Source organism: Heptranchias perlo, chromosome 4 (genome assembly GCF_035084215.1).
Source record: "Heptranchias perlo isolate sHepPer1 chromosome 4, sHepPer1.hap1, whole genome shotgun sequence".
Classification (NCBI taxonomy): domain Eukaryota; kingdom Metazoa; phylum Chordata; class Chondrichthyes; order Hexanchiformes; family Hexanchidae; genus Heptranchias; species Heptranchias perlo.
Genome location: NC_090328.1, coordinates 79,483,842 through 79,508,458, shown reverse-complemented (window position 1 = coordinate 79,508,458; position 24,617 = coordinate 79,483,842). Strand labels below are relative to the sequence as shown.

The window sequence follows — 24,617 nt, the reverse complement described above, 5'->3', positions numbered from 1 at the left end:
TCACTAGGGTGGTGGATAAGGGTAATTCGGTACACATTGTCTACCTGAACTTTCAGAAAGCCTTTGATAAAAAGGTACCTCACACCAGGTTACTTGACAAGATAGAATCTTGCGGTATCAGTAGAAATTTGACATGCTCCAAAGGATTTTACCTCCAATCCCACAGCCAAAAAGTTGTAGTCAACGGATGTGGTTCAGTTTGGAGACACGTTACTAGTGGTGTCTCCCAGGGATTGGTCCTAGGCCCACTACTCTTTATTAATGACCTGGACAGTGGTGTTGGGAGTATGGTAAGTCTGTAGATGACACCAAAATCTGTGCAAGGGTTAAGACAGTAGAGGAGTGCAATCAAGTCCAAAAAGATTTAGGCATGCCAGGAGAGTGGACCACACATTGGCAAATGGCATTTAATTTAGATAAATGTAGTGTAATGCATGTTGGTAGGGCCAATACAGAATACACGTATCATTTGCAGGGAACAATATTGAAAGAGGTTGAGCAACAAAAAGATCTTGGTGTTATTGTGCACAGGTCACTAAAGGTTCATGACCAATGTAGAGAAACTGTAGCTAAAGCTAACAAGGTATTGGATTGTATTAATAGAACCACTCAGTATAAAATCAAAGGGCACCATTTTGACACTATAGATGCAGTCTGACCAGTGACCTGTAGAGTACTGCCCAGTTTTGATCCCCCTAGGTGGTGGGTGATCTAGCAGCCTTGGAAAAGGCCCAGAGAGCTACAAGAATGATTCCTACCTTAAAGAACTTCAGCTACTCAGATAGGCTCAAGGACCTCGGTCTACTTACTTTAGAGCTGTGTAAACTTAGAGGTGATCGGACAGACGTCAATAAAATAATTAAAGGGCTGGATAACATCCCTATTGATGGATTATTCCAGTTTAACAGGTTGGGGAGGACCAGGGGACAGGAGTTTAAACTATGGAAGAGTAGGAATAGACTGGTGGTTCTTCTTTTCCCAGAGAATTGTAAGCCTCTGGAATACATTGCCGGCTGATGTGGTAGGTGCTGACTCTGCATGCCTTCAAGAGGAAGCTGGAACGGTTCCTGACTGGGGCAGAGATCGCATCATATAGAAAGTAAGTGTCTTTATAGATAACACTTGGTCCATGAGACATTCTGGACTGGTTTCGATTGTCTGAGGGGGTCGGAGAGGAATTTTAGAGTATTTTTTCCTTTGTTGACCCTGGGCTTTTTCTGTTTTTTGCCTCTCCCAGGGGATTACATGGCTGCGGGGGTGGGTGAAGAGGGAAGTTCGGCCATCATGGTGTGGGGCAGGTTTGATGGATCAGCTGGTCTTTTCCTGTCTGTTAATTCCGTATGTTTGTATGTTCATAAATGCGCCTTGTATGAAACATACCAATTACTACAATAAATTTACTTTTGTAAAACAACGCGAGAACTAACGAGTGCAAGTGAATAAACTACATTTTGTTTCTACATACCATATTCAAAAGTTAATTTTGTGCATTGTGCAGCATAAAATCTGCAGCATCATCCAGATTTACAATGTTGCACACCATTCAAGCAGATTGATTTCTATGCAGCACTAACAGCCTCTATGGAGATGAGGCTGACTGTTCCACCCTCTTGACCAAGGCTCAAAGGAACTAACTACACACAAATAATCTAATTCGCCTTCATCTGATACAAGCAAAATGGCAGAAATATCACAGAATAAAATTAATGATGAAATTTGTTCTGAACAAAATAAGTTAAATAATACAAATAGATGTGCTATTTATGAAACAATCTCATTGTTAGAAAGAAAGAACTTGTATTTACATAGCACCTTATTTCCTCAGGACATCAGAAGCTGAGCTTCAGTCAATGAGTAACTTTTGAAATGCAGTTACTCTTGTTCTGATGACACACACAGTAGCCAACTTGTAAATGAAATAAATTACCAGTTATTCTGTTTTTGGTGGTTCTGGTTGAGGGAAATTGTTCGAGAGAGACAGAGAGGGAGGCAGAAAGAATAAGAGAGCAGAACATTGGGGGGGGGGGTGGTGGTGGAGAGAGAAATGTTATTACTTTAACACTTGCTATATAAACATAAATAAAATTCTAGGATTGCCAAGCTGATCTTATGACCACTCATTTGGAGCCAAAAATCATAAAAGTAAAATCCAAGATATATGAGTACATCACAAAACTCAAGCAGAACAATATGTGCCCTACATTCCTGCCCAGTTCTCCTTCAACATTCATCCACAATGGGTGCTTTACTCAAACGCAATGTTGTTCCAAATCATAAAAGTCACCTTCTGTACACTAACTGCATGACAAGTTTGTTTGCTCTCCAGTATTCCACAGTGCCATATTTCTGTATTCAATCCAAGCAGATCCAATTCAATTCAGCAGGTCAAAAAGTCCAAACTTACTAGTGTTTGCCATTAAACAACAGGAAGCAGAGACCCCTGGAACCAACCATTCTTCTTGACAGCACTACAGTCAGCTCACTAAGACCACCTGATCCAGAGTTTAAAAAAGTCTGGATAGCAGATAGACAAATCATAGAATGATACAGTACAGGAGGTCTTTCGGCCCATCCTGCCTATGCCAGCTCTTTGGTAGAGCTATCCAATTAGTCCCACTCCATTGCTCTTTCATCATAGCCCTGTAAATTTTTTCCTTCAAGTATTTATCCAATTCTCTTTTGAAAGTTACTATTGAATCTGCTTCCACCACCCTTTCAGACAGTGCATTCCAGATCATAACAATGCGCTGTGTAAACATTTTTCCTCATGTCACCTCTGGTTCTTTTGCCAATCACCTTAAATCTGTGTCCTCTAGTTACCGACCCTTCTGCCACTAGAAACAGTTTCTTCTTATTTACTCTATCAAAACCGGTCATGATTTTGAACACCTCTATCAAATCTCCACTTAACCTTCTCTGCTGTAAGAGTCTGCACAGTTGTCAAAAGTTTTCTACTTCAAACTACAAAAATAAATCTGTAAATAAATTCAATGTATGAGGCACAACAATAAAATGGACAATTAACCTTGAGCATGCACAATGACCAAGACTATATAAGCAGGCAGAAATAAATTAAACACAAACCATTAGTACGACTGATGATACTATGATGATACTATGATAATCTGCAATTCAAAATTAGAAAGCAAATCAAGTTTTTCCTTCCATATATTGAGCTCTCCTAGGGTTGGACTGCAGTCCCAACAAAACTGAAATTTTCTTGTCATTTTTATGTAACGATTCCATGATTTCCAGCATTTTCCAAATTACAACAGGATTATTCGAAGCATTAGCTGCACCTTTTTCACATTAAGTGAACTATTAATCTCCACCGCCCTATCCATCCATCTCCGCCCTCCCGCATCCATCCCCGCCCACCCTCCCTGCCACCCCGTCCATCCAGCCCTACCTCCCCCTGCCCCCGTCTGTCCGTCCATCCATCCAGCCCTCCCTCCCCCTGCCCCCGCGTCCGTCCATCCATCCAGCCCTCCCTCCCCCTGCCCCCGCGTCTGTCCATCCATCCCCCGTCCATCCCCCTGCCCCCGCGTCTGTCCATCCATCCCCCTGCCCCCGCGTTCCTTCCATCCATCCCCGTCCATCCCCCCGCCCGCCGTCCATCAACCCCCCCCGCGTCCCCCCATCTGTCCGTCCGTCCGTCCATCCATCCGTCCATCCCCCCGCAAGCCCCCCCATCCGTCCATCCCCCAATCCACCCCCCCCGTCCATCCCCCAATCCACCCCCCCCCGTCCATCCCCCAATCCACACCCCCCCCCATCCATCCATCCTCCCCATCCGTCCATCCCCCAATCCACACCCCCCATCCGTCCATTCCCCCCAATCCACACCCCCCATCCGTCCATTCCCCCCAATCCACACCCCCCGCGCCCCCCAATCCACACCCCCCGCTCCTCCATCCGTCCATCCCCCCGCGCCCCCATCCATCCATCCCCCCGCGCCCCCCATCCGTCCATCCCCCCGCGCCCCCCATCCGTCCATCCCCCCGCGCCCCCCATCCGTCCATCCCCCCGCGCCCCCCCATCCGTCCATCCCCCCGCGCCCCCCATCCGTCCATCCCCCCGCGCCCCCCATCCGTCCATCCCCCCCGTGCCCCCCATCCGTCCATCCCCCCGCGCCCCCCATCCGTCCATCCCCCCAATCCACACCCCCCGTGCCCCCCCATCCCGCCACGCCCCCCATCCATCCATCCCCCCCCGCCCCCCATCTGTCCATCCCCCCAATCCACACACACCCCGCTCCCCCATCCCGCCGCGCCCCCACATCCGTCCATCCCCCATGCCCCCAATCCCGCCGCCCCCCATCCGTCCAGCCTCCCCACCCATCCATCCGTCCAGCGCCCCCCATCCATCAGCCCGCCCATCCATCCGTCCAGCGCCCCCCCATCCATCCGTCCAGCGCCCCCCCCGATCCATCCGTCCAACCCCCACCCCCGATCCATCCGTTCACCCCCCCGATCCATCCGTCCAGCCCCCCCCCACCATCCATCCGTCCAGCCCCCCCCCATCCATCCGTCCAGCCCCCCCCCCATCCATCCGTCCAGCCCCCCCCCATCCATCCGTCCAGCCCCCCCCCATCCATCCGTCCAGCCCCCCCCATCCATCCGTCCAGCCCCCCCCCATCCATCCGTCCAGCACCCCCCCGCGCCCCCCATCCGTCCATTCCCCCCAATCCACACCCCCCGCGCCCCCCAATCCACACCCCCCGCTCCCCCATCCGTCCATCCCCCCGCGCCCCCATCCGTCCATCCCCCCGCGCCCCCCATCCGTCCATCCCCCCGCGCCCCCCATCCGTCCATCCCCCCGCGCCCCCCATCCGTCCATCCCCCCGCGCCCCCCATCCGTCCATCCCCCCGCGCCCCCCCATCCGTCCATCCCCCCGCGCCCCCCCATCCGTCCATCCCCCCGCGCCCCCCCATCCGTCCATCCCGCCGTGCCCGCCCATCCGTCCATCCCCCATGCCCCCAATCCCGCCGCCCCCATCCGTCCAGCCTCCCCACCCATCCTTCCGTCCAGCGCCCCCCATCCATCCGTCCAGCGGCCCCCCCCCATCAGCCCGCCCATCCATCCGTCCAGCGCCCCCCCATCCATCCGTCCAGCCCCCCCCCCGATCCATCCGTCCAACCCCCACCCCCGATCCATCCGTTCACCCCCCCGATCCATCCGTCCAGCCCCCCCCCACCATCCATCCGTCCAGCCCCCCCCCATCCATCCGTCCAGCCCCCCCCCCATCCATCCGTCCAGCCCCCCCCCATCCATCCGTCCAGCCCCCCCCCATCCATCCGTCCAGCCCCCCCCCATCCATCCGTCCAGCCCCCCCCCATCCATCCGTCCAGCACCCCCCCGCGCCCCCCATCCGTCCATCCCCCCAATCCACACACACCCCGCGCCCCCCATCCCGCCGCGCCCGCCCATCCGCCATGCCCCCAATCCCGCCGCCCCCATCCGTCCAGCCTCCCCACCCATCCTTCCGTCCAGCGCCCCCCATCCATCCGTCCAGCGGCCCCCCCCCCCATCAGCCCGCCCATCCATCCGTCCAGCGCCCCCCCATCCATCCGTCCAGCCCCCCCCGATCCATCCGTCCAACCCCCACCCCCCGATCCATCCGTTCACCCCCCCCGATCCATCCGTCCAGCCCCCCCCCCGATCCATCCGTCCAGCCACCCCCCCATCCGTCCAGCCCCCCCCCGATCCATCCGTCCAGCCCCCCCCCATCCGTCCATCCCCCCAATCCACACACACCCCGCGCCCCCCATCCCGCCGCGCCCCCCCATCCGTCCATCCCCCGTGCCCCCAATCCCGCCGCCCCCCATCCGTCCAGCCTCCCCACCCATCCATCCGTCCAGCGCCCCCCATCCATCCGTCCAGCCTCCCCACCCATCCTTCCGTCCAGCGCCCCCCATCCATCCGTCCAGCGGCCCCCCCCCCATCAGCCCGCCCATCCATCCGTCCAGCGCCCCCCCATCCATCCGTCCAGCGCCCCCCCATCCATCCGTCCAGCCCCCCCCCCCGATCCATCCGTCCAGCCCCCCCCCCATCCATCCGCCCCCCCCCATCCATCCGCCCCCCCCCATCCATCCGCCCCCCCCCCCCCATCCATCCAGCCCCCCCCCATCCATCCAGCCCCCCCCCCCATCCATCCAGCCCCCCCCCCCATCCATCCATCCATCCATCCGTCCAGCCCCCCCCCATCCATCCGTCCAGCCCCCCCCCCCCATCCATCCGTCCGTCCAGCCCCCCCCCCCAATCCATCCGTCCTTCCAGCCCCCCCCCCCCATCCATCCGTCCAGCCCCCCCCCCCCCCATCCATCCGTCCAGCCCCCCCCCCCCCCAATCCATCCGTCCAGCCCCCCCCCCCCAATCCATCCGTTCAGCCCCCCCTCCCAATCCATCCGTCCAGCCCCCCCCCCCCCCAATCCATCCGTCCAGCCCCCCCCCACCCCCCAATCCATCCGTCCAGCCACCGCCCCCCCCAATCCATCCGTCCAGCCACCCCCCCCCCAATCCATCCGTCCAGCCCCCCCCCAATCCATCCGTCCAGCCCCCCCCCCCCAATCCATCCGTCCAGCCCCCCCCCCCCAATCCATCCGTCCAGCCCCCCCCCCCAATCCATCCGTCCAGCCCCCCCCCCCAATCCATCCGTCCAGCACCACCCCCCAATCCATCCGTCCAGCCCCCCCCCCCCCCCAATCCATCCGTCCAGCACCCCCCCCCCCAATCCATCCGTCCAGCACCCCCCCCCCCCATCCCATCCATCCAGCCCCCGCCCCCATATAAACAGCAATGAACGGTCTGCCACCTCCTCAGCAGTATCGGTGCACCTGCTGCTAAATTCCTGCAGGACCTGCACTCTGGATACTGTTTCGCAGGAAAAGAGGAGCTAAAGTCACAGCAGAATTATGTCCAACAACAAATAATAGTGCGATTAAAGTCATGTGGAGTTTTAAAATTAAGTGGAGAATGAAAAAGTGCAGCGTGAGAATTATTCACAAAAAGCACAAGACAGTCCGGCGTTAAACTGTGACAGACGCGGGAAGAAGTCTCCGTGATCTTCTCATCTCCTCACCTGTCTTCACAATCTTTACACTTTATAAGGACGGCGGCGCTTTTACAGAACAGCTCCTCGGCCATCGTGGGGTAGGGATCCTGATATTGTTTTCACCTCATGGTCTCCGCGGGAGAGAGAGAGAGGACCGACAGCAGGATGGAGGGAGGCGGAAGAGACTGGGGGCGGGAGGAGGAAGCGGCGGCGGCGGCTCAGTCACCACTGACGGGTCAGCGCTGTGTCGGGCAGCGGCCGCGCTGTTACATGATCGGCGGCCCGCTCTTATTTTCGAGGTTAAGGCGGATCGAGCGACGCTGGGCCCGCCGCTCCGCGCTCCGCGCTCTCCTTGTTCGCTCAGTCCCTCGGTTGCTAGGGGTTACCGTTCCCGGCCGCCTTCCCGCCGCCTTCACTGCTCCGCCAAAGAGTCAGCCCCAATCGCGCGGACAAGAGGAGACGTCACCCCAACGAGAGCTCGTTGCTGCCCCCTCTAGACTGGGATGAACATCCAAACCAATTGAACTCCCAGCACATGGCCTCAACGGGGTAAATTCCTTGGATTAACGACCCAGATAATCGGGCACGCTGGATTCCCTCAATGTGCCTGAATTAGGGAGAAGGAATAATCAGGCAGGAATCCTAATCCTGTTCTGATTGAAGGTCATCGACCTGAAACTTTAATTCTGTTTCCCTCTCCACAGGTGTTGCCTGACCTGCTGAGTGCTTCCAGCATTTTCTGTTCTAATCCTAATCCTGATACCATACAGTGAACAAAAAGCAAAGACTGCCGCTGCTGGAAGTGTGAAACAAAAACAGAAAACGTTGGAAATGTTCAACAGGGCAGGCAGCATCTGTGGAGAGAACAGACAAGACGTTTTGGTGAGGGGTCCGTAACCGAAACGTCTTGTTTTTACAATCCCATGATCCTGGCTTGCATGTGAATGAATTTCAGATGAGGACAGGATTGAATTTGACTGATGCCCCCACAAAATAGGCAATACTCAGGCTCCAAAATTCCTTGGCGGTCTCGCTGGTCTCTGACAGAAACCAGCAGAATTCCAAAGAAACTAGCTGAGACACCAGGGGTTAAATTTTAACCCCCAAGAATGGGTGGGTAGTAAAAATCCTCAGTTTTCAGAGAGGGACTGCATCCCGGCTCAAACGCGCCTACCTCGGTTTAATCCAGACGCATTTGGGTGTGCGCGCGCTTCTGACACCTGGAAGTCCCACCGGCACTTAAAGCCAGCGGGATGATATTTAAAGGGCCAATTGAGGTATTTGAAATACTTGAAGCTGTTAACTTTTTGTGTATTGAGTTACACAAGCCAATTTAACGTCTCCTGAATGTGTCTCCCGTGGCCTCTGAAACACACCATTGAAATGGAGGCGAGTTGCAGCCGAACCTCATTTGGACCTTTTAAACCAGTGATTGACACATCTGAATAAAAGGTGAGTTTTTGCAGCAGGGCAATCAGTTCTCTCAGACAAACCTTTGGCTGGGAGTTCTTTGTTTGGACTGAGATTTCTTTGTTCACATTCAGAATTCTTGTGTTCACACACATTTACCTACATTTTGGACCCCCTCAAACTGATAGCTTCAGGATGGGGGGTGCAATCGATCTATTCAACAGTACATCTGAGGAGGAGGCACATCACCATCACAAAGTGTAGTTCTGGGAGTTGTAACTCCACAAGACAGAGGTGCGTCACAAGGACCTGGAGAAGAGCAGAGAGGGGACCAACGGACAGGCAGGAAGCACTACCCATGTGAGAGGGTGTACAGACAGAGGCTGAGCTTCCTGGACCTCTCTGAGGAGCAGTGTCTACGCAGGCACAGATTGAGTTGCCAGGTGGTCGCAGACATCTATACGGTCCTTCATGCAGAGCTGCTCCCGGCTGGGCCTGTCGCATTGCCCGTCGCATTCCCGTCAATTTCTTCTCCGGATCCTTCCAGGGCTCCACCGGTGACATCACCAGGATCTCTGTCATCTGCATATAAGTGTATACGACAGGTGACGGATGGCTTGTTTGCCAGGGCATCCCACTACGTCAACTTCCCCCGTGACGACATCAGCCAGACTGAGAGGGCAGCGGGTTTCCACTCTCTGGCTGGCTTCCCACAGGTGCAGGATGCAATTGATTGCACACATGTAGCGATCCGAGGACCTGCACATGAGTCAGGACTGTTCATCAACCGAAAGTGATATCGCTCCAATGGGCAGCTGGTTGGCGACCACCAGAAGAGGTTTCTGCAGGTGTGTGCCAAATTCCCTGGCAGCTGCCATGATTCCTTCTTTTTGCGTGAGTCCAACATCCTGGCCCTCTTCCACGCACAGACAGACTGAATGGCTGCCTCCTTGGAGACAAAGGATATCCCCCGCATATGTGGCTCATGACACCTGTGAGAAACCCCACCAACAAGGCACAGCAGCGGTACACTGATAGTCACATCACCACCAGGTCTGTCATTGAATAAGCCATTGGCATGCTCAAGATGTGCTTCAGGTGCCTGGATCGATCTGGGGGATCCCTTCAGTACTCATCAGCGAGGGTGTGCAGAATAATCGTCGTGTGTTGCGTACTGCACAACATCACTCAACAGATGGTTACAGGTGGACGACCACTCATGCTTTCATGAAGCATCCGCATCTGCCGGCAACTTTGAAGAAGACATTGGAGGATGAAGATGGGCAACCCATCGGCAGAGCAGTGGCACAAGTGGCTGCTCGTGATTCTAAGGAGTCACTCATATCTGATAAATTCTCATAAGGAGATCTGCAAACTGAAGATAGAGAAGTAGTCAGGCATCAGTCTTGCTGTTCATGATGAAGCATATGCAAGGGTGCTTTTGCAAAAGGCACTCAAGAATGGATAAGATGTGGCTGCGGTGGTGACAATTATAACATTTAATGAGCATGTAAGAAAAAACAAATATAAATAAAAAACATGACATTTCATCAGACATCCTTGTACATACCCTTGGTGATTACAAAACCTTTGTCTTCCTCTTCCTACCACTTCTACGGGGTGCATCCCCTGTGGCTTCAGCAGAGGTAGTGGCAGGTTGCTCAGGCCCCTGCCCTGACTGCTGAGATGCTCTTGGCCAAAGCCTTCTGGGTTTTGGAGCCTGTGAGGGCCATGCTAAAGCCCACCAAGCCAATTTCCCCTATGGTTCCCCCCTGCCCTAGCCTTGAACCCACATCTTTCTCTAGTTTCTCTCCCATTACCCTCATGCCCTCTCAGATCATCTTGACCATGAGACCCATCTCCTGCTCCCTCGACCCTATTCCCACTAAACCGCTGACCACCCAACTTCCCTTCTTGGCCCCCATGTTAGCTGATATTGTTAACGGTTCCCTCCCTTCAGGTACTGTCCCCCTCCCCTTCAAATCTGCCATCATCACACCCCTCCTCAAAAAACCCACCTTTGACCCCTCTGTCCTTGCAAACGACCACCCCACATCCAACTTCCCTTTCCTCTCAAGTCCTTGAATGTGTTGTCGCCTCCCAAATCCGTGCTCATCTTTCCCGCAACTCCATGTTTGAATCCCTCCAATCAGGTTTCCACCCCTGCCATAGTACTGAAATGGCCCTTATCAGAGTCATAAATGACATCCTATGTGATGGATGGTAAACTATCCCTCCTCATCCTTCTAGACCTGTCTGCAGCCTTTGACACGGTTGACCACACCATCCTCCTCCAATGCCTGTCTTCCATCGTCCGGTTGGGTGGGACTGCGCTCACTTGGTTGCATTCTTATCTATCCTGTCATAGCTAGAGAATCACCTGCAGTGGCTTCTCCTCCCACTCCTGTACTGTTACCTCTGGAGTCCCCCAAGGATCTATCCTTGGCCCCCTCCTATTTCTCATTTACATGCTGCCCCTTGGCGACATCATCTGAAAACACAATGTCAGATTCCACGTTGATGATACCCAGCTCTACCACACGATCACCTTCCTCGACCCCCTCCACTGTCTCTCATTTGTCACATTGCTTGACTGACATCCCAAGTTGGATGAGCAATAATTTACTCCAACTAAATATTGGGAAGACCGAAGCCATTGTCTTTGGTCCCCGCCGCAAACTCCGTTCCCTAGCCACCAACTCCATCCCTCTCCCTGGTCCTGGCCACTACCAGACCGTACGCAACTTTGACGTCCTATTTGACCCTGAGATGAGCTTCCGACCACATTTTCATTCCATCACCAAGACCGCCTACTTCCACCCCTGTAACATTGCCCATCTCCGCCTCTGCCTCAGCTCATCTGCTGAAACCCTCATCCATGCCTTTGTTACCTCCATTCTGGACTATTCCAAAGCTCTCCTGGTCAGCCTCCCATCTTCCAGCCTCCATAAACTTGAGCTCATCCAAAACTCTGCTGCCCGTATCCTAACTCGCACTAAGTCCCATTCTCCCATTACCCCTGTGCTCGCTGACCTACATTGGCTCCCAGTCCGGGAACGCCTCGATTTTAAAATTCTCATCCTTGTTTTCAAATCCCTCCACGGCCTCACCCCTCCCTACCTCTGTAACCTCCTCCAGCCCTACATCTCTCCGAGATCTCTGTGCTCCTCCCATTCTTGCCTCTTGACCATCCCTGATTTTAATCGCTCCACCATTGGCGGCTGTGTCTTCAGCTGCCTAGGCCCCAAGCTCTGGAATTCCCTCCATAAACTTCTCTGCCTCTCTACCTCACTCTACTCCTTTAAGACACTCCTTAAAAACCCCTCTCTTTGACCAAGCTTTTGGTCACCAGTCCTCATACTTCTTTATGTGGCTCGGTGTCAAATTTTGTTTGATAACGCTCCTGTGAAACCCCTTAGGACATTTTACTATGTTAAAGGCAATATATAAATGCAAGTTGTTGTTCCACCTGTACCTGTGCAAGGGCAGACTCGGCCATCAGGAGAGGAGGCAGCATTGCAGGTACTGGTTTGGGGGGAGGGGGGGTGGTGGGTGCGCAACGGGTGAGTCGTGAGTGTGCTTTGACTGGAGTCCCCACTTCCATGTCCCCCTTTGCTATCATCCCTCTCCAGGGCCATTGCCGCATAACTCCTACCACTCTGCTGGACAACAGCTTGGAGCTCATCTGTGATGCGTTCTAAGGCGATGGCTAATGTATCTTTCTGCCTGTTTAAGGTGGCAGAAAGGTTGGCATCCTGAGTCCGCACGGCTGTTGTCATGGCCTGAATGGACTCATTTGTGAGCTGTGCTTGAAGCTCAATGGAGGCTGCCATTCTCTCCATCGCAGACATTTCCTCACTTACCTGCGCCACCAGTCCATTAATGCTGGAGGTGAACTCCTCAATCCTCTCCGCTATTATGGAGAGTGTGCCTGGCACATCTTCCAGTACCTTGCAAAGGTGGATCTGTACCTCTATCATTCTCATTCTCAACGATGCCCTCCGGGGTTCAGCACCTATGTCCAGCTCAGCAGAGCTCCGAGAGGAGTGCGCCCACCGACACAGACTCCCGACAGCTGCCCCTGCCACCAGTGTCTGCTCGTGCTCACTTGTGAATGGTGAATCACCAGGTGACAACCCAACTAACTGTATAACAGGACCCACTGAGGTGTGAGTATCTGCACTGGTGCATGGCTGGATATGATGTGACGGTGCGCCCTCAGAGAAATGGAGTTACTCTGAGGAATCGCCCTCGTCCACGTCGCGTGTCGCTTCAGCAATCCTTGAAGGCCCTAGAAGAGAACATACAGCAATATTAAGAATCATCGCATAAGTTATTTTACAATAAGCATACTGAGGTGTGCGACAGGTCAATTGATTGATAATATCAATCATTGATAACATCAATTCATGATGTGTATGAAGGATGTTAAAGTTCTGTCATCAGCTGTTTGCGGGTTGCCAGTCTCGGCATCTCCAACAGCCAGGCATTCGACCATACGGCTGAGCTCCAAGGTATCCTACTTCGCCTCTGTCAGGGCCACTATTTGCAGTGGCCTCCCTCCAGTCCTACTCCTCTTCTGCACATTTTTCACTCTCTTCTCCTACAAGGAGAGAAAGAACAGATGTGTGAGTGAGTGAGGGTGATGGAGCCACCCAATAGATGCATTGCTTTGGGTGAGGCTGCTCGTGAAAGAGATGCACCAGAGGGTATCTGACAGATTTATGACATTGCATCAGGATTGGGGTGAGTGGAAATGGTGGGTTCACAAATGAGGAAGTGAGGAAGTGCACAGAAAGTGAAGGTAAGTTGATAATGAGACTTAAGTGGGTGCGAGGAGTGATGTGATGGAGTAGGCTTGACACGACAGGGTGAGAGGGATGGTAATGTTCACCACAGGATGTAGGTGTCAATAACTACTCACTTTTCCTGACCTGGTTAGGTCATTAAAGTGCTTCCCGCGTTGCACCCCTGTCCTTGCGACGGTGCTCCTGCTGCTCAGCTCCTCTGCCACCTCGAGACAGACCTTCTTGGTGGCAGAGGCAGGGCACTTCCTCCTATCCCCCGGGTACAGAATGTCCCTCCTGCTCCTCACACCAGCCAGTAGCAATTCAAGTAAGGAGTCAGTAAACCTGTCTTGGCTTTGTCATTTGTTGCTCCATGTCTTTAAATTCCTCCTCTCTCCCTCAGAATCCATGGTTGCAATGTCCCTTTAAATATTCCATTCCCCAGCATGTCACTCGGGTGCTCAGTACGCTCGCTGCGCAGCTTGGAGACGCTAAAACTGGAAGTCATATTAAGGGCCTTCAATTGATTGGTGATCACTTGAGACAACACACCCAAAATTTTTCCAGGTTTCCCACGCATGTATTGACCCCCCCACCCCCCCTGCCCACTGAGTTCCCACCGGTATGTTAAAATTTAGCCCCAAGTCTCTGTCATTTCATGGAGTTTTGCAGCTACCTTGTAAGGGGTGGAAATTACATCTATCCCTTTATAAGGCATATGACAGCAAAGGGAGTTCCAACTCCTGAGGCTGGAAGGGGGCCTGGTGTTTCTGTAGTGGTCTATACACTGAGTGAGTGGAGGCTTACCGGCCTCCAAAGAATCATATGTGGCCCCACCTGTAAGATCCAGGCCAGGTAAGCAGCCTGAAACCCAGGCGACTTCATTTTTTTAAAAACGAAGATAACCAGATCATTCCCATTGCTCAGGATGGGGCTGAGGAGAACGTTGGCAGGTTCAAAGGAGTCTGGACAACCCCCCGCCCCCCCCCCGCCTTCCCGGGTAGACGATCGACGGAGCTGTGCTCAAGTTAACGCTGGTGCCCACTTTTTTTTTATTATTTCTTGGGATATGGGTGTCGCTAGCAAGGCCAGCATTTGTTGCCCATTCTTGTTGCCTTTGAGAAGGTGATGGTGAGCCGTCATTTTGAACTGCTGCAGTCCATGTGGTGAGGGTACTCCCACAGTACTGTTAGGTAGGGAGATCCAGGATTTTGACCCAGCAATGATGAAAGAACGATGATATATGTCTACGTCACGATGGTGTGTGACTTGGAGGGGAACTTGGAGGTGGTGGAGTTCCCATGTGCCTGCTGTCCTTGACCTTGTGGTAGAGGCCACAGGATTGGGAGGTGCTTTCGAAGAAGCCTAGGTGAGTAACTGCAGTACATCTTGTAGATGGTACCCGTTGCGCCGGTGGTGGAGGGAGTAGATGTTTAAGGTGGTGGTTGGGCTGCCAATCAAGCAGACTGCTTTGTCCTGGATGGTGTCGAGCTTCTTGAGTGTTGCAGCTGCACCTGTCCAGGCAAGTGGAGAGTGGCCCATGTAAATGAGGTGCCCTCCCAATGATCTGGCACACTCCATTGGGCTCATCGCTAGAGAGCTCTCTACTAGGATCACAACCTAACAAATTTCATGGACCTCAGTGTCTAGGCTAATAGGGGCATATTGGCCACGTAGGTAAGGTTTCAGAGAGGAGCTACTTCAGCAGAAGTCGGTACCTTCAGCAACAGAGTGAACAAAGGAAACCGTGTTTGACTAACTTGATTGAGTTCTTTGATGAAGAAATGGAGAGGATTGATGAGGGTAGTGTGGTCGATGTGTATATGGACTTCCAAAGGCATTTGATAAAGTACCACATAATAGACTTGTTAGCAAAATTAAAGCTCATGGGATTAAAGGGACAGTGGCAGTATGGATACAAAATTGGCCAGGGGACAGAAAGCAGAGAGTAGTGGCGAACGGTTGTTTTTCAGACTGGAGGGAAGTATACAGTGGTGTTCCCCAGGGGTCGGATTTAGGACCACTGCTCTTTTTGATATATATTAATGACCTGGACATGGGTTTAGAGGGTATAATTTCAAAGTTTGCAGATGACAAGAAACTTGGAAATGTAGTAAAGAATGTGAAGGATAATAACAGACTTCAGGAGGACATAGACAGACTGGTGAAATGGGATGGAATGGCAGGTGAAATTTAACGCAGAGAAGTGTGAAGTGATACATTTTGGTAGGAAGAATGAGGAGAGGCAATATAAACTAAATGCTACAATTTTAAAGGGGTGCAGGAACAGAGAGACCTGGGGGTGTCTGTACACAAATATTTGAAGGTGGCAGGACAAGTTGAAAAGGCTGTTTTAAAAAAAAAGCATATGGGTTCCTGGGCTTTATTAAGGATGGTATAGAGTACAAAATTAAGGAAGTTATGCTAAACCTTTATAAAACACTGGTTAGGCCTCAGCTGGAGTATTGTGTTCAATTCTGGGCACCACACTTTAGGAAGGATGTCAAGGCCTTAGAGAGGGTGCAGAAGAGATTTACTAGAATGGTACAAGGGATGAGGGACTTCAGTTATCATGAACGGTTTTGATAGAGTAAATAAGGAGAAACAGTTTCTGGTGGCAGATGGGTCGGTAACCAGAGGACACAGATTTAAGGTGATTGGCTGAACCAGAGGCGACAAGAGGAAATATTTTTTTACGCAACGAGTTGTTATGATCTGGAATGCTTAACAAATGTTGGGAGACAAAAAGTCGACCCAGGTGATAGAAATAATTAATATTGATCACTAGGCTATCAATCACTTGCACTTCCATCTATGCGATTGTTTCATCAGAGGATCCTATGAGCAAGAGCCTTACAGTTTGGCTGTGACCTGAAGGCATGTAAGTTACTTGTCTGGTACTCACCCACCCACTTCCACTGAAAGGTGCTTTGGCTACTCCCTTTCCTGCTCCGAGCATTCATGCTTCCTAACCCTCGCCCTGCCATGAGTACCCATGCCTGTCCATGCTCCCCTACTAACTTTTGCCATTCCTGCCCTGAATATCCATTTCCTCTCACCACTCCCTTTCTACCCTGCCCTGCCCCAAGCAACCAAACCTTCCCACGTTTCCACACACTCTCATTACTTTTTCCAGATTTTATCCTAAACACCCATGCTGTCCCATCATTTCTGCTCACTCTTACTACCTTCTGCTCCAAGAAGACGCTGCCACAGTCTCAGTAAAGGAAGATATAATTGAGATACTGGATGGGCTAAAAATTGATAAAGAAGAGGTACTTGAAAGGCTAGCTGTACTTAAAGTCGATAAGTCACCCTGTCCAGATGGGATGCATCCTAGGTTGCTGAGGTAAGTAAGGGTGGAAATTGCGGAGGTACTGGCAATAATCTTCCAAACATCCGTAGATGTAAAGGTGGTGCTAGAGGACTGGAGAATTACAAATGTTACATCCTTGTTCAAAAAAGGGTGTAAGGATAAACCCGACAATTATAGGCCAGTCAGTTTAACTTCAGTGGTGGGGAAACTTTTAGAAACGATAATCCGGGACAGAATTAACAGTCACTTGGACGAGGGTGGATCGATTAGGAAAAGCTAGCACGGATTTGTTAAAGGAAAATCGTGTTTAACTAACCTGATAGACTTTTTGATGAGGTAACAGAGAGGGTAGATGAGGGCAATGAAGTTGATGTGGTGTATATGGATTTTCAAAAGGCGTTTGATAAAGTGCTGCATGGTAGGCTTATCATCAAGATTGAAGCCCTTGGAACAAAGGGGGCAGTAACAACATGGATACAGAATTGGCTAAGGGACAGGAATCAGAGAGTAGTGGTGAACGGTTGTTTTTCAGACTGAAGGGAAGTATAAAGTGGTGTTCCCCAGGGGTCAGTGTTGGGACCACTGCTTTTCTTGATACATATTAATGACTTGGACTTGGGTGTACAGGGCACAATTTCAAAATTTGCAGATGACACAAAACTTGGAAGTGTAGCAAACAGTGAGGAGGATAGTGATAGACTTCAAGAGGATATAGACAGGCTGGTGGAATAGGCAGACGCGTGGCAGATGAAATTTAATGCAGAAAAATGTGAGGTGATACATCTCAGTAGGAAAAACAAGGAGAGGCAATATAAACTAGAGGGCACAACTCTAAAAGGTGTACAGGAACAGAGAGATCTGGGGGGTTTTGTGCACAAATCGTTGAAGGTGGCAGGGCAAGTTGAGACAGTGATTAAAAAATCATACGGGATCCTGGGCTTTATAAATAGAGGCACTGAGTACAAAAGTATGGAAGTCATAACGAACCTTTATAAAACACTGGTTCAGCCACAACTGAAGTATTGTGTCCAGGAAAAATGTGAAGGCCTTAGAAAGGGTGCAGAAGAGATTTACTAGAATGATTCCAGGGATGAGGGACTTTAGTTGCGTGGATAGACTGGAGAAGCTAGGGTTGTTCTCCTTGGAACAGAGACGGTTGCGAGGAGATTTGATAGAGGTATTCAAAATCATGAAGGGTCTAGACAGAGTAGATAGAGAGAAACTGTTCCCATTGGCGGAAGGGTCAAGGACCAGAGGACATAGATTTAAGGTGATTGGCAAAAGAACCAAAGGTGACATGAGGAAAATCTTTTTTACACAGCGAGTGGTTAAGATCTGGAATGCACTGCCCGAGGGGGTGGTGGAGGCAGATTCAATCATGGCCTTCAAAAGGGAACTGGATAAGCACTTGAAAGGAAAAAAATTGCAGGGCTACGGGGATAGGGCGGGGGAGTGGGACTAGCTGGATTGCTCTTGCATAGAGCCGGCCCAGACTCGATGGGCAGAATGGCCTCCTTCCGTGCTGTAACCTTTCTATGATTCTAAATGGCATACCTTCCCATGCTTTCCTACAACCTTTTGCTCCAACTGCCCTGAACACCCACCACCTCACCACAATACTGCCAGGCTCCAATACCACCCCTAAGTACTATCAAATCCAGTACCACTCAACTCCAGAATATCTAAACAGAAAGCCCTACCCTCATTACTGCCAAACACGATGAGCTCTCTCCTCCCCACTAGTACTATACACCTCCTACCTACCTAGAACTGCAAACTGCTTTTTACATGTATCCTGGGCTTTAAAAATGGTAAGAGATAAACCAACAAATACGTAGTTAGAGGAACATACAATAATAATCAAGGTCACTCATTTTTGTTTTCAAGGAAAAATTGTCATAAATTTCAGAAAAAACCTATATGTCCCAGAAAACACGTAATAAAAATAAAATTTCCCTTATTTTAAGAACATAAGAACATAAGAAATAGGAGCAGGAGTAGGCCAATCGGCCCCTCGAGCCTGCTCCACCATTCAATAAGATCATGGCTGATCTGATCCTAACCTCAAATCTAAATTCATGTCCAATTTCCTGCCCGCTCCCCGTAACCCCTAATTCCCTTTACTTCTAGGAAACTGTCGATTTCTGTTTTAAATTTATTTAATGATGTAGCTTCCACAGCTTCCTGGGGCAGCAAATTCCACAGACCTACTACCCTCTGAGTGAAGAAGTTTCTCCTCATCTCAGTTTTGAAAGAGCAGCCCCTTATTCTAAGATTATGCCCCCTCGTTCTAGTTTCACCCATCCTTGGGAACATCCTTACCGCATCCACCCGATCAAGCCCCTTCACAATCTTATATGTTTCAATAAGATCGCCTCTCATTCTTTTGAACTCCAATGAGTAGAGTCCCAATCTACTCAACCTCTCCTCATATGTCCGCCCCCTCATCCCCGGGATTAACCGAGTGAACCTTCTTTGTACTGCCTCGAGAGAAAGTATGTCTTTTCTTAAGTATGGACACCAAAACTGTATGCAGTATTCCAGGTGCGGTCTCACCAATACCTTATATAACTGCAGCAATACCTCCCTGTTTTTATATTCTATCCCCCTAGCAATAAAAGCCAACATTCCGTTGGCCTTCTTGATCACCTGCTGCACCTGCATACTAACTTTTTGATTTTCTTGCACTAGGACCCCCAGATCCCTTTGTACTGCAGTACTTTCCAGTTTCTCGCCATTAAGATAATAACTTGCTCTCTGATTTTTCCTGTCAAAGTGCATAACCTCACATTTTCCAATATTGTATTGCATCTGCCAAATCTCCGCCCACTCACCCAGCCTGTCTATATCCCCTTGTAGGTTTTTTATGTCCTCCTCACTCTCTACTTTCCCTCCCATCTTTGTATCATCTGCAAACTTTGATATGTTACACTCGGTCCCCTCCTCCAAATCGTTAATATAGATTGTAAAGAGTTGGGGACCCAGCACCGACCCCTGCGGAACACCATTGGCCACTGGTTGCCAGTCCGAGAATGAACCATTTATCCCAACTCTCTGCTTCCTGTTAGATAACCAATCCTCCACCCATGCCAGAATATTACCCCCAATCCAGTGATTCTTTATCTTGAGCAATAATCTTTTATGTGGCACCTTGTCGAATGCCTTCTGGAAGTCTAAATACACTACGTCCACTGGTTCCCCTTTATCCACCCTGTACATTATGTCCTCAAAGAACTCAAGCAAATTTGTCAGACATGACTTCCCCTTCGCAAAGCCATGCTGACTTTGTCCTATTAAATTATGTTTATCCAAATGTTCCGCTACTGTCTCCTTAATAATAGACTCCAAAATTTTACCCACCACAGATGTTAGTCTAACTGGTCTATAATTTCCAGCCTTCTGCCTACTACCCTTTTTAAATAAGGGTGTTACATTAGCAGTTTTCCAATCTGCCGGGACCTTTGCCGAGTCCAGAGAATTTTGGAAAATTATTACCAAAGCATCCACAATCCCTACTGCCACTTCCCTCAAGACCCTCGGATGTAAGCCATCAGGTCCAGGGGATTTATCCGCCTTGAGTCCCATTAATTTACTGAGTACCAATTCCTTAGTGATTTTAATCGTATTTAGCTCCTCCCCCCCTAGAGCCCCCTGTTTGTCCAGTGTTGGGATATTCTTAGTGTTCTCTACCGTAAAGACTGAAACAAAATATTTGTTCAGCATTTTTGCCATCTCCATGTTTCCCACCATTAATTTCCTGGTCTCATCCTTTAAGGGACCTACGTTTGCCTTAGCCACCCTTTTTCTTTTTATATAACTGTAGAAACTCTTGCTATCTGTTTTTATATTTTTTGCTAATTTATTTTCATAATCTATCTTCCCTTTCTTAATCAATCCTTTCGTTACTTTTTGCTGTCTTTTGAAGACTTCCCAATCTTCTATCCTCCCACTAAGTTTGGCTACCTTATATGTCCTTGTTTTTAGTCGGATACTATCCTTAATTTCTTTACTTAGCCACGGATGGCTGTCATTTCTTTTACACCCTTTTTTCCTCAGTGGAATATATTTTTTTTGAAAGTTGTAAAATAACTCCTTGAATGAACACCACTGCTCATGTACCGTCTTACCCTTTAATCTATTTTCCCAATCCACTTTAATCAATTCCGCTCTCATACCATCATAGTCTCCTTTATTCAAGCTCAGTATGCTTGTTTGAGAACCAACCTTCTCACCCTCTAATTGGATATGGAATGTAACCATGTTATGGTCACTCATTCCAAGGGGATCCTTAACTAGGACGTTATTAATTAATCCTGGCTCATTACACAGGACCAGGTCCAAGGTTGCTTGCCCCCTTGTAGGATCAGTTACATACTGCTCAAGAAATCCATCCCTAATACACTCAATAAACTCTTCCTCAAGGCTGCCCTGCCCAATTTGATTTATCCAGTTAATACGATAGTTAAAATCCCCCATAAATTAGTGGCCCTGATAATATATTGCCCATTACATGGCATAACACCCCTTTTGTTTTAAAATAGCAATATCCTCTAACTCTCCAGGAGCAATGCTGCTTATATGGATAATACATAGAAATGATTATAATCTGAAGCAAAATGGGCCCTTGGACCTGTCACAGATGCTAATCATATCCCTGCTATGGTAACCGATTTTACTTGCTGGCTAGCTCTCACATCAGTAATCCAAATGTTGCTAGTTAACAGAATCAATTGGTTAGTCACCTAACGACTGATGGCAGCATGCAGAATAGGTAGATTATGATGTGAATCAGTGTGCAATGCTGATTTAAAGGGACCACTGCTATTTTGGAACTCCACAGTCCATCCAACACACTGTCTTAACCTCGCACAGCTGAACATGATTTATAGGGCATTGAGGACCCCCCAACAGTGGTATTTGAAGGGATCATGCAGGAGTTACAGGTTAGTTGCTGGATTATTTATTTTGGCTGCTGGTGCAGTTGAGTGTATTTTTGGAGGTTTCCTATACTTGGATAAAATTTCAATACTCTACAGGGAGTGAGTGAGTGGACTGGCTGGCTGACAGGCAACAGCAAGGGCACTGGCAGAGTGGCAGTGCCAGGTTTGGCTCAGTGGTAGCACTCTTGCTTCTGAGTCAGAAGGTTGTGGGTTCAAGCCTCACTCTAGGGCTTGAGCATGTAATCCAGGTTGACACTTCAGTGCAGCACTAAGGAAGTACAGTGCAGTACTAAGGAAGTACTGCACTGTTGGAGGTGCTGTCTTTTGAATGAGATGTTAAATCAAGGCCCCGTCTACCCTCTCAGATGGACATAAAAGATCCCATGGCACTATGACAGTGGGAGCAGGAATGCTGTCATCCTGAGAGAGGATGGCAGGTTCGTGTTCCACTGCCACTGGCTGCCTCCAGTTATGCACTAACTTCTCCTGCTAGAAAGAGAGAAGTGTGTCAGTGAGTGTCCTGCAAGATGTTTGGGTGATGTGGCTATCATGGTTGAATAGCTACCTGTGAGTTGTGGGTGTGAGGCTTGTAACAGTGCTAAATGTATGAGGGTGAGATTAAAGCATATGATTTGAATGGTTGAGTGCTGACTGAAAGAAATTGTTGGTAGGTGGGTGATGGGGGTGTAGTGAATTGAACAGCGGATGAGGCTAGTGGTGCAGTTGGTACGATATGCCACTTGAACTCACTCACCTTGACAACTCGTTTTAAATCATTGAACTTCTTCCTGCACTGCATTCATGTTCTTGCAGCTATGCTCTTGGCATTTACCTCCTCCCCTGCTTCCTCCTACTGCCACTTCAGCATATGTTTGGAGGGCCTCCTGCCCCCCTGCGGATACAGGATACCCCTCCTTCTCTCCACCTCATGCACCAAGGCCTCCAGTGCATCATCAGAGAACCTTAGTGCATGCTCTCTCCCAGGCGCAGCCATTCTTCAAAGTATCACAGCACAGATTCAGTTTTGAAACAACTCCCACCACTTCTTGCAGCCACAATGCACCTCCCCTTTAAGAAGTGCAGGCTGCCTTTGAGAAACATGAGTCACTCGCGATATCAGTGCCCCCTGCTGATGCTTGCAGCCAATCAACAGCACAAGTGGCGCTGGCTACACACAGCAATCATTTAAAAAAGCAGGCAGCATAAATATAACGTGCTGCCTGCATCACTATGAACGGGCATGGGTTAATTGTGTACCTCGATCCCCACACCCATTTTCAGGGGTCATCCAATTTAACCTTTGTGTGTTTACATGTAACTTACTGAAAATGTAAACTGAATAATTTATAGAATACACAAGAGTCGAGCCAAGAGAAACAAATTATGGATAAAGAAAAACTTGCTTTTATATGGTACCTTAACGCATCTCGGAAATATCTCAAAACACTGCAAAAACAATGCTATAATGAATCAATTTGAGTTTCAGTGATTTTTATTATGTAGGAAAATCCAACAGCCATTTTACACACATCAAGATCCCACAAACAGCAATGAGATGTGTAACCAGTTAAACTATTTAGGGCGGCAATGGCTGAGGAAGAAATATTGGCCAGAACACTGGGGTAATTTCCTGCTGTTTTTGAACCAGTGCTATGGGATCTTTCAAGTCCACCAGAAAAGGCACATCTCTTCCAAAGAACAGCACCTCTTATGCAGCAATCTCTTAGTACCACAGTGTCAGCCTAAGTTATGTGAGAAGTCCTGGAGTGGGTTTAAATCCACCTCGTTCTGACTGAGAGACAAACTCAAATGAGTCGATTTAGCCTCTTACACTGTGATTAGACTTTATTGCTTTTGTGGCATAACAGTTCCGCTTTGGTCACACAAATGATCCTACGAACTGATGATTTTAAAAATGCAGTGTTTCTATAAAATTAAAGATCTAGAGTAATAGTATAAGTTACCTTTATATCAAGATATGTGATTTCAGAAAATCTGTGGGAGTGCCTGTGTAAGAATGTAACCAAAGATTATGTTTGATAAACCTTGTAATAAGCTGGTGCAGCAGCAGGTGTGGTGAGATAATATTTGTCTTCTGTAGTACACACAACATTGGTAATGAATGCAGCTAAAGGTTCTGATTTATACAAACAAAATACCACATCTATTGTATCTAAAAGCAACTGTTAAGCCACAGTAAGTTGGACTTCATCCCATTCTTCAGAAAATGTAGCCAGGTTAGTACATCTAGCTTTTATTTTACAAGTTCAATTTGTAAATTATTTACCTGACAGAATTTACTTGGAAACTGCCTTGTTAAAACAAAAGTCTTCCAATTTGTATTGAACTGTAGAACAGTGTGATGTTAGTGCACTTGTTTTCACCTGCAATTTCCCCATGCAGCGAGTTCTTGACCTCAGGCTATCTGTTGAAGGCAACAAACAAAGGTGAGATAAGGAAGGAGATGCTTCTGCTGAGGAAGGAAAAGAAAACAGGACAGCGAGTCAACCTGTGGCACAATTACACACTTCTGTTGAAAGCAGCATCAGGAAAGGCCACCTGTTTGGTCGCTCAGTTGAGCAGCAGAGCATGGCATGGGAAAACTTAAAGAAGTTTGAGGTGGGGGCGGGTTGGGGGGGAATAAGTTAAAAGCTGTACCTCTTATATCAGGAAAACTTGAAGGCACAACTAAATAGGTAGTATTACAGTATTATGTTAAAATGTCAATAGTTAGAAGAATTAAATTAAATTAAGCATAAAGGTATAAATCTAGAAGTTGTTTACTAAAATACATGATCAGAAATACTAAATGGCATGAGTTTAAAGAGTGATATGACAAACACAGTTCTACCTGTTAAGTGTGTATGAGTCTCTTGTGATTTACTGTAACAATGATCCCAATGCAATCAGACATTTCATTTGAAAGGAGAGAGATGCAGTAAACTTGAAGTTACCTATGGTGTTCTGCCTGAAGATGCTTTGAATAATTCATTTCGTATTCCATTACTAAGTTCCCACTTCCATTTTGAGTTTGAGTGTGCTTCCGTTATACAGACAAAAAGTTGTCTTTTCAGTACAATCATTCTTTTTGTGGCACACTACTGTTTTGG

General features: G+C 49.1%; 1 protein-coding gene across 2 annotated transcripts in view; it reads right to left on the bottom strand.

The window, feature by feature from the left end:
- Positions 1-7,502, bottom strand: part of LOC137321054 (spindle assembly abnormal protein 6 homolog) — a 66,150-nt gene extending 58,648 nt beyond the window's left edge. The window contains exon 1 of one of the 2 annotated variants that reach the window (XM_067983213.1): positions 7,082-7,502. In XM_067983213.1, coding sequence (XP_067839314.1) covers positions 7,082-7,146 — 65 coding nt within the window. In that variant the 5' untranslated portion in view covers positions 7,147-7,502. The remainder of the gene's footprint in view (positions 1-7,081) is intronic. The other variant, XM_067983214.1, reaches the window with a different exon arrangement.
- Between the last annotated feature and the right edge of the window lie 17,115 nt (positions 7,503-24,617).